General features: G+C 39.1%; 1 protein-coding gene and 1 long non-coding RNA gene across 3 annotated transcripts in view; one reads left to right on the top strand and one right to left on the bottom strand.

The window, feature by feature from the left end:
* Nucleotides 1-24: 24 nt before the first annotated feature.
* The window catches only part of LOC109970017 (uncharacterized), a 38365-nt gene continuing 27957 nt past the window's right edge, over nucleotides 25-10432 (top strand). For both annotated transcript variants that reach the window (XR_002276352.1, XR_002276351.1), the window contains exons 1-2: nucleotides 25-89; nucleotides 1173-1324. This is a non-coding gene — a long non-coding RNA (uncharacterized LOC109970017). The remainder of the gene's footprint in view (nucleotides 90-1172; nucleotides 1325-10432) is intronic.
* xkr6b (XK, Kell blood group complex subunit-related family, member 6b) overlaps nucleotides 7068-10432 on the bottom strand; it is a 53397-nt gene continuing 50032 nt past the window's right edge. The window contains 2 exon segments of the mRNA XM_020617298.1: nucleotides 7068-8876; nucleotides 10150-10346. Of these exon segments, the coding sequence (XP_020472954.1) occupies nucleotides 7906-8876; nucleotides 10150-10346 (1168 nt within the window). The 3' untranslated portion in view covers nucleotides 7068-7905.

Here is a 10432-nt window from a genome sequence, read left to right as displayed (position 1 = left end):
AACCAAAACATCTGCTACTGACTTGCATGAATCAGTCTGCCAAGCGGTGATTAGAGAGGCCAGACAGGCAGCCTTTCAGGTTGTTAACGGTAATAATAAAATAACCAGTTTGTTCACTGACAAAGAGTGAATTACAGCCATAAATACAGTTTACATTTGTGGCTGTAATTGTGAATTATGCAGACAAGACTTTTGCATAGGTGACTGATCTTAGTTGCAAATGTCTTTTGTTTCTTTGCTACTTATAATGCTTTGTTTGTTTTTGATGTGTTCTTGCTAGAAGTTTATGTGTAATTTGTCAAATGTCAAAATCTCAACCACTTCTAAAAACGATAAGTTCTTATAAAGCAACTAATTAGAAATGCTTTATGTTTGTGTATTACCAAGCTATAGCTTTTGAACTTGCACACTTATCCTAAATACAACTGTTATTAATGTTACATCAGTGCTTGCCTGCTAAGATAAGTCTAGATATCTTGCCCTGAAAAGAGATTTTCTAATAGTCTAAAAACACTTGCAGTACAGCGGGGCTCATAAAACTGGGGCTCAATGCAGTAGTGGTTAAAATAACTAAGCACATTTACTCAAGTACTGTACAATTTTGAGGTATTTGTATTTGAATATTTTCATTCTCTTGTACTTTGACTTCATTACATTTTAGAGACAAGTATTGAATGTTTTTACTCTGCTACATTAAATTTATAAATTCAGTTACTTTTCAGAACCAGATTAATAAAAAAACAGTATAATCATAAGACTTTATTGATCCCTGGTGGAAAATTCACAAGCTACCCAGCAGTAATTCAAATTAAAATCATATAAGGTAGTTAAAACTAGCTCCCCCTTTACCAGCTGCAACATTAAATGTGATGTACACAATAATGCGTCCCTTATTATAATACAGTAATATGTTAAATATGTCATTCTGCATATTGGGTACTTTTACTTTTAGTACTTTATGTTTTAACGTTAATATTTTTGTACTTTCACTTAAGTAACATTTTGAATGCAGGACCTTTTCTTGTAACAGAGTATTTTTACACTGTTCCACTGGGTACTTCTTCCACCACTGGCTAGATGTTTCACATGTAAGATTTGTGAGGGGAGCAAGAGACAACTTTAAGTTATGCTGTTTATAGTTACTGTTTACTCCCTTTGTTTTATGAGGACAGGAATGTGAAGACATATTCAAGACAGCAACAGAGAGACAGTGGCAGATGACACAAGTGGTGAAAGACAAACACACATAGTAACAGCAAGAGAAGTGGAAAAGAGACCAGTCACTCAAGGGGCTGGCTTCACAACAAGTGCCAACAAAAGAAAGGTAAGCCCTGTGCTCGTACAGTAAGTCCATCAGAGATATCTAACTTTGATGTCCTATTTATGCCTGTCTTAAACCTGTGTATAAAGCTGGTTAGTATTGTTGTTGGACATATTACTGGGTCTGAACTGTTATGTGACGGGTCAGTGTTTAAATTATGAATTTGAGTAATCTTGTGGTTAGGTCTGTAGGGTCCTTGTATCTCTATGTTTTGTTATCTCTCAAGTGTTTATAGTCATTTCATACAGGTGGTACAGCTGTGCTGCCCAACCCCCTTTTTACAGCTATATTTTTGCCATTTTTCAAATGAGCAACAGAAATTCCTTCAGATGTAATGGTAATGGTGGTTAGTGAAATGATTAGCAAAATGATTTGATCTAGTGCATGTGTATAATAAGCCCCTGCACAGCCATGGTCCAGCCACATTGTTCTCATTTACATTGGCTGATTAGCCATTTCTCATCATTGTGGCTATCTCTTGGTACATCACTTTAGTGACATGCAGTAATTTCCAACACAACTCCACCCGAGGTCTAATCAGAATAAATGGGTGTGCAGAGCTTTAACAAGTTGAGTTTAATTAAAGGTGTACCAATCACAAGCTAATATCTGAATAGTAAAGGACTCAGTTGCATTTCCTCCTTTCAGCCTGACATTTTACACCCTTGCAGGCCAGATACTGCTGCCACTTTCATTTGTCAAAATGTGAGATGTGGATGTGAATACAGTACTGATAAATTGCACTTTCAAATACTATATTTATTTTTCTCTTCTGGGATGAACAGTCTGATATATGAATCTACAGTAAGGCTTAACATTACATTTTCAGCATAATATTTCTCTTTTCATCTAAAAACCAAAACATACAAAAAGAACTTTAGCACCATATGTTATTAATAATATTCATATTGTTCCCAAAAATAGGGTGTAGGTACAATACTGGACATCAGTTTAGCTTTTTTAAAGAACGGGGATTCCATGAGACAATTTACTTACATTTTATATTTAACAACAACAAAGAAATCATTTCTTAGAGGTTCTTAGTCACAACATACTGTATGCTGTATGAGTACACTTTCGTTAAGACTGTAGCGAATTTCCTTTCTCATTGTGCCAACTTTTGGAATACCCCGGATAAATCATATAAACTAGGGAGTATCCTGATAGATTTGTGAAATACACCAACAAGCTAACACAATCTAGAAAGTGTTTGAATAGAAACAAAACAATATTTCCCAACATCTTTGATAACAATCTCAAAAATCAGCAGCAATTAAAATGACAACCATAGTCGCTTCATTGGAATATCAAATCCATTTTTAAACAAAATACTACAGCCAATTCTACAATAACAACAAAAATAGATACACACAGTTTAAGGACATATAAATGACAGGAATTTACAACACAGCAATCACGTTCTATATATATATATATATTTATATTTTTTTTTAATCCAAATTCCAGTATCAGAAGTACATTTGTGCTCCTGTGCGCCAAAAAGATGCATTTCATCATCTGCCAGTTTCATTCTTTCAGAGAAAAGAAAGGAAAAAAAAAATCCTAGTGCAGGCTGAATCATAGTAAAACAAAAACTAACTGTATGTCAAAACCATTATAGTAAACGAATTAACAGAAGAGCAGTTGTTGTTTTCTGTGCAGATTGGAAAATCAAAATGGCACCATTGAAAGTTGAGTTCAGCTGTAAACTGTGTGGATTGAGGTGCTAACTCTTGAGCATTTTGAGATTGCAAGTTTGTGGGGTGCAGGCTATCTCAGTCAACCCAGAAGGCCATGTTCTCAGACAGCCAAAAAGCAGAATCTGTAGTCCACAGTGGTAGCACCTTTTTAAATGTATTTATTCAGCACCAGGTTATTAACAAACCAAAGAAGGAACAAAAGAAGAAAATGCACCATTTTATCATATGGACATACTGCTCCAATGCTCAAACAGGGTCATGACACAAAGGTACAGACTTAAACAAAGTCTAACATTACTACAATGGCCTGCTGCTACACATTAATGCAGAAATCAGTGGGTTTGTTGTGCAGCCCAGAGCACTTACATGCTAAATGTTGAGGGTTGCCTCACAATGAGTCCTAAAGGCATGCGGGGAGGTCTGTAGGAAAACCAGGAAATGAGGTTTTTCAAAAGTGAATCAGTAGCTGGGCCTGTTTTATCATTCCAGTGTAAGAAAATGCAACATAACTGATGTTTTCGCATTTTGTCATCATTGACTTCTTCCATATTTTATTCCAAATGCAGGCATTATTGTTTTGGCTAGAGGATGTATTGTTCACACGAGACAAACTACACAGAAAGTTTACGTCTTGGCACTACAAATCATTCATCACTGTAAGACAGAAGAAGATGTAAAGGCATAGACAAAAGTACAAAACAATTATTGACCACCGTTCAGTACTGTGGCTGGCACCTGTCATGATTATCCACTATACAGTCCAAAATTAATGCTGTTGAGCTCAGTCTTATTTGTTACTTATTGTACTTATTGTAACTCACTGAATCAACTGGAGATGTTGTGATTCAGCTTATTCAAATGCAATAATGATGAGGAACCCTACGTTCAAGTACAGATGATGGTCAGTATTGCCTTACTTTTTCTCCTACATCTTTGTAAAAACCAGTTAGTAGGTTTTGCACAGTATCCGTCACTTGGTTCTGTCACACTGAAGTTTAGTTGTAACATTGTAACAAGGTAACAGTGCAGTCCTGTACATAACAGCTTGGATGAAACTGTGAGACTAAATAGCTTTGTCAACTGAAGTGTAAGCTGACAGAATTGAGAACTTGGCTTGAACTGGTTTTGCGGAAACAGACAGGGAGGATATTGTTTGGTGTCGTCATCTTAGTGAATGTGCTGGCACATGAAACGGGTACAGACAGACACTGGCATTGTTGTTTGCGGACCTGGCTGCCATGGCTGGATTGAAGCACCCAAAGTAACAAGGCACAACAAGGACTGAGAAGAACAAGCTTGCTGTTCAAACGCTCTTGCTGTGTGTTGTGGTTGTTGATGGATGTAGCATTGGGCAGATAACCTGACAGAAACAATTCTCTGAAGGTAATTTCTCTGTGACCTTGTTTATGGTATAAAGTGTGGCATCCTGAATGCTACACTGGACAGTATAGAAAGCAGCTTCCACTTACATGCTCGTGTAGCTTAGCTCTTGAAACCCGTGTGTAAGTTAAAGAAAATGAGAAAAATATATAAAAACTAAAACCAACTTTTTAACGAGCTTCTAGCTAATCATTTTCACTAGATACAGAATGTTGCAAAATGATGATTGTTCTAGAAATCCATAAAATATATTGCATGTTTCATAAAGATCCAGACTTTTACATATAGACTTCTTGTCGACTTAATTAAAACAGTTTAATTAACTGTCATTACCACTATTTTAATGACACAGTTATGCAAGCATAAATACTTAGCGTTATACGACAATAAGCACCACTAGGTGAAATGTAGCCCAGTTGTACATAATCTTGATGCTATATAATACTGTTGTCAAACACACACACACACACACACACACACACACACACACACACAAATAAATGAATCACAGTGTATTTGCACCTGATTTGGACATGCGTCCATGTCTGGAAAAGGTCAGCAGTGTTTAGAAAGGATGCACCGAACGCCAGGCAGCCAACTACCACAAAAAACTGCCCCCTCCCCCACCCCAATAATAAAAATGAATAATCATTCCCAAAAAAAAAAAAAAAAAGAGCAAATCATAATTTAGTGGCACAATCCCAGCCAAGGAGTGGTCCAGGATGCAGTATGTTAAGGAAAAAATGGAGACCCTTGAGGACATGCCTGATTATGAGAACTGCATTGAGACACCCCTGAGTCAGCTGGTTCAGTGGTCTTGTTTGTTGGTCCTGAGGAACCCCTGTATTGGCTGTTTGACAATACTTAATATTCATTATTTATTAATTGACTAACTATCACCATGGCTATTCATTCACTACAACAGAGAGGAATGACTCTGGCTACTGTGACAAGCTATTGATACATTAGCTGTTTGCATACACATGTATATTATGAGGTGTGTTGGATGTTAGCTCCACTCTAGCTGACCCAACAGATCTCAATCACTCAGGGCTGAACATCACTTTCAAGCTGACGGGTAGCAGACCCTGGATGTTGAAGCTCTTGGTTATGGCAGTGTACCTCATTGCATGTTCTCATGTCAGGATCTCCAGTTGTTCAGCCTCAACCATGTTGTTCAGTTACTGGAGAATGTGAGGGTGTGCCAAGGCCCAGCACCATAGAGATGGGGAAGAGGGCGGAGCAGCAACCAAGGATGGGGCCGAACAGTTAGTAAGAGAACAGAACTGTGGGAAAGGGCTGAACACACACATACTCGCTGCCGTGCAAGCGTGCTTAGATCCTCTAACAATGCGTACTGTTAGTGGTACAGTACAAACTGAGAGGTAAGCACTCATCTCTCTCACATGAGCACACAATACACCATACTCCAGTCAGGCCCTTTATCACAGTCTGTCTTAACGTTCTTTTCCAACCCTGGCAAAATAAACCCTCTTGCCTTTAGCCTGGACTTACATGGCATCTGCCTTTTACAGTACGGTGTTAGTAGGCACATGTGGCCACAGTTCAGCAGAAAGCCAGTGAACCAGGAAAAAAGGAATCTCTGTGTTGTGTAGGGCTCTTGGGCATCCCTTGTTGGGTGCTTTTGTACTAATGCCTCATACTGAGGTTATGCCAAACACTACAATGTAAAAAACACACATTATATATTCAGATGAATCATTTAGTAAATAGATAAAACTGGACTATGAAATGCATTCATTTTTCTCATGAAATGTTCAGTAGCCCTCTCTGGAAATTTTGTCGACCTAGAAGGCATGTTTCTTTTTTCTTTCTTTTTTCATGAGTGAATACAGTGGTCATCCAGTGGGTATTTGTGGTGCAGAGCTCCTGCAGATTCAGCTGGGAGATGGGTATATTAGTGTATAATTGCTGCACAGCAGGCCTATAGATGGCACACATTTTGCACAGACTCATTCTACTGGTTCAAAGGGGAAGAAAAATTAGAAAGACAGTACTGTAAGATGCAATTTGGCTTTGTTTCAACTGTACTAGCAGGTGCCAGAACAGTTGCCCTGTACACCTATATATCTTTGAGGGCACACTGATGTTGAAGAGTCTACCTTTTAACACTGCAACATGTTTTGTTCTGTAAAAAAGTGTGTGTTCTGGCAAAATATAGTTATGTCAGTGACTATAAATGTGGACACAAATACATACAGTAGTATAATAGCATAGAAATATCTTCTCAGATTTGTCTTTTTTTTTTTTTAAAGAACTTATTACAAGTCTTTGCACCCAATAAGCATATATTAATCAACCTATAACATTTGTTGATAAGAAAACAAAATAGGGAGATTGGAAAAGGGAGTACGTTCTAGGATTCAGAAGGGAATGGTGGAGGATTCCTTGAAGGCTGTCTTTGCGCTTCAGAAAAAGTGCATGTTAATATACATTTGTACCCTTCTACCCTCTACTAAACACCTACAGTCTTTTTTAAAAAAAAGAAGTCTTTGGAATGTTTTTACTATGATTTTCTACCCAGTAATTTAAAAACCTTGTGCTCATTTCCAGTACATTCTACATTCCTTTCATTGTGTTTTCTTTTTATTTCTTTCTCAAGTGGTTGTCATAATATTTTGTGCTGTCACATCTACAGGCAACAATGACAAAGTAAGGCGTGCTTTTACAGCTTGCATCCACTGGGGGGCTGTCTGCACTTTAAAAATTAAACATGTGGGTGAAACTGATTGAAGGTCAGTGTGCTTCTTTTTTTCTTCCATACATGATGCGATTATGATTTAGGATTTTGGATGAAAATAGTACATTCAGAACACACTTGAGCCACGTAAGCTCACAGAGGGAAAATCAATTTCGAATTGCTTCTCTGAAACGCATCTTTGATCGTGTCCTATCTACAATTTATGGAATCATAATAGAAATGTCAGTGCTTTTCAATTTATGGACTTGGTAAACACTATTATACATATCAATGATTTACATAAAGAATGGCAGTAAATGTTGGGGTGTGCAAAGACCTGCCTGCTCTGAGACTCTCCTCCATCATTCCCATCAGGCTTTGCACCAGTCCCATGTCACAGGGACACACAATGTGCCCTTCACAAGTATTCACAGGTTGAATCACCAATACAGTATAATGCATTAAACACATTTCATAATGAAACATTCATATGTTATCTACACACTCATACAGAACCCTGCTCTATCAATATAGAGCAATTTATATGAGACGTCTGTATATATCACATAAAATATTGTAGCTTCATAATTTTACTGTATGTTCTTTCAAAAATAAATTATGACTGTGTGTTTAAACAAAAATCTTGACAGATTTTTGTTTGACAAAACACACATCTCCTGCAGGAAAACTGAATGACAGAACACAAGGAGAGAGCCAAGTGTCAAACGGAAAGATATCCTATCTGAAGGGGTGGAAGAGCAGAATGAAAGAAAGGAAACGCGTGTGCATTGGAGAGGAGGCCTTCAGAAGGAGGATTCGTACTGCAGGAGTTCGTAAAGAAGTGGACCATCCCTATACCTGATGCCCACTGCATTAGGGCTAATATACTGAAGCACATTTATGGTCCTGCGCAGGCGCCGATCCACAAAGTGTGCATCCCAGGCTGGGTAGCGTTTTCTGGGCATGTCTATTTTGATGAGGGGACCTTCAGGCCGGATGGGCCTGCCGGCTGCATCCACAGGCTCTGTGGACCTCACCTGAAAAACTGGAAGGCAGGTGTCCGTGGCTGTTTCATCTGATGCCACATGGTCCCCTGCCAGACCCCTTGTGGGGGTGGCCTGAGAACCACGGGGGCCTGGTGTGGGAGCCATGGGCTCAGCCTCGGGGGGTAATGGAAGGCCCCACAGTAGCTCAGCACAGCAGGAGCTGGCCAGCACCCTTAGGCGGGGACCCATGGGGTGTAGGACCCCATAATAGAGAACCATACAGGCCACACCTGAGGCAAAGCACAGGAAGACGCCACAGAGGGCAAAAGAAGCATAGGCGTCAGTGGTGGCTGGGTCGCGGTACGCATACCAAAGTGAGCTGAGGATGGCATTCTCTAACAGTACTACTGTGTAATAAGCCACCATTCTGTACCGCGTCCGGCCCTCACGTACACTGAACCAGCAGAAAACATAGACCACACCCACCACCATGTTGAACAGTACCTCCTCCCACTTGGACATGCAGAAGTCGGTGCCGCCATGGATGACCCAGAAAGCCATGGCACACCAATGGAGCACCACAAAAATGCCAAAGTAGATGTGGAAAACAGAGGCAAATAGGGCAAAGGAGAGCACCCGTGAGGAGATGGTAAAAAGGCGCCAGAAGAGATGCACCAGGGCACCTCGGTAACTCATGCTTTTCTTGTCGTCACGTGAATCACGCAGGAGTTTGTGGTAAGAGGCTAGCACCCAGGCCAGGGACAAGAGGGAGGTCATGGCAGAAACACCTGGGAATATAGACAGAGAAAGAGTAAAAGCAGGGAAAGACTAAGAATGGCAAGAATGAGATACTGCTAGATGGTTCTGAAAACATGAAAGACTGAATGAAAAATCCAGTTTCAATTTAAGTATAAAGCATTCTCTTGACTTTGGTTGCCATTCCACTCACTGCATACAGTAGGCTTTATTTCAGCTAAAGCAATCCATCACATTTTTGAAAGGCATATTATTACCAAACTCATCATAGGTCATTCCGTCAACACAGTCTCCATTTAGTGTACCAGTTCAGTTTTCTTAAGATATGTATAATAGCGGAGACAGCAGATATGTCAGACCAGTAACCTGCTGCATAAAAAATAATAGAGGACTATCTGCAGAGCAGCAGCATGGTGCCTCTCAGTAAATGTATTGATGGCATTTCTGTAGACACCCCGACAGAGAAGGGTATCACTTGGTATGATTAAATTGCCTTCCTCGGGGAGCTGTTGCATGAGGAAAGTGGAATTGTAAAAGAGGTTTCAATAACAAGAGTGATGAATGTTGGAAACTGGATACAAAGAGGGAGAATCCTGTAACCTGTGAATATCGCTATAAATATGTGAACTTCACAAAAAAACAGAGGTAGAAAGTAAGTACATTTACTTTAGTACTATAGCCTACTTAAATATAATTTTGAGCTATCTGTACTTGAGTATTTTCATTTTCTGCTACTTCACTGCAGTTCAGAGAGAAATACTGTACTTTTTAGTGCACTACTTTTATTTACAAGTTACTGTTCAGAATCAGATTAATAACAAATTTAAGTATAAACATAAGATTTTATAGATCCTCAGTAGGACATTTACAAGCTACCCGGCAGTATGTATGGTACTTCAAATTAGTTACTTAACATTAGCTGCTTCTCTACCACCTGCAACATTAAAGTTATAAACACAATAATGCATCAATAATCCACTGATATACTATACATGAATGTGAAATGTGCCATTCTGCATAATGATTACTTTTACTTTTGGTACTTTAAGTATGTTTTGCTGATAATACAGTACTTTTGTAGTTAACATTTTGAATGCTGGATGTTAACAGAGTATTTTTACACTGTGGTATTGCTGCTTTTACCTATGTAAACAATATGAGTACTTCTTCCACCATTGCAAAAAACTGTCATGTATAAAATAATCATCTCAACATCATGTAATAACCACAGAAGAAGAGAAGAGAAATGTCTTAAACAGACAAACAAGACTCTGGTGTTGCTTAGAGTTTTAGGGAGCCCCTTACACTGAAGCCACTCAGCCTTGTTGCTCTGGATCATGATGCAGAGCTGCAGCACCAGCTGAGGGGCGCTTTCTAAGAAGGTCTCTAGCAGTCGCAGCATGTTGACATCGGCATACTCGTACATCATAGCCCAGTAAAATCGCCGCTGATTCTCCTTCTGCCGGTGAATTTGTATGCCGAGGTACATGGTTCGGATGTACCTGTGGAGAGAGAAAGGGCAGAAAGTCAGACAATCCCATCACTCTGGTGTATTTTACTATGCACACAATGATAAATATTTTACTGT

The sequence above is a fragment of the Monopterus albus genome, unplaced genomic scaffold, assembly GCF_001952655.1.
Source record: "Monopterus albus unplaced genomic scaffold, M_albus_1.0 scaffold188.1, whole genome shotgun sequence".
In the NCBI taxonomy this organism is placed as follows: domain Eukaryota; kingdom Metazoa; phylum Chordata; class Actinopteri; order Synbranchiformes; family Synbranchidae; genus Monopterus; species Monopterus albus.
This window is presented reverse-complemented; position numbering and strand designations above follow the sequence as displayed.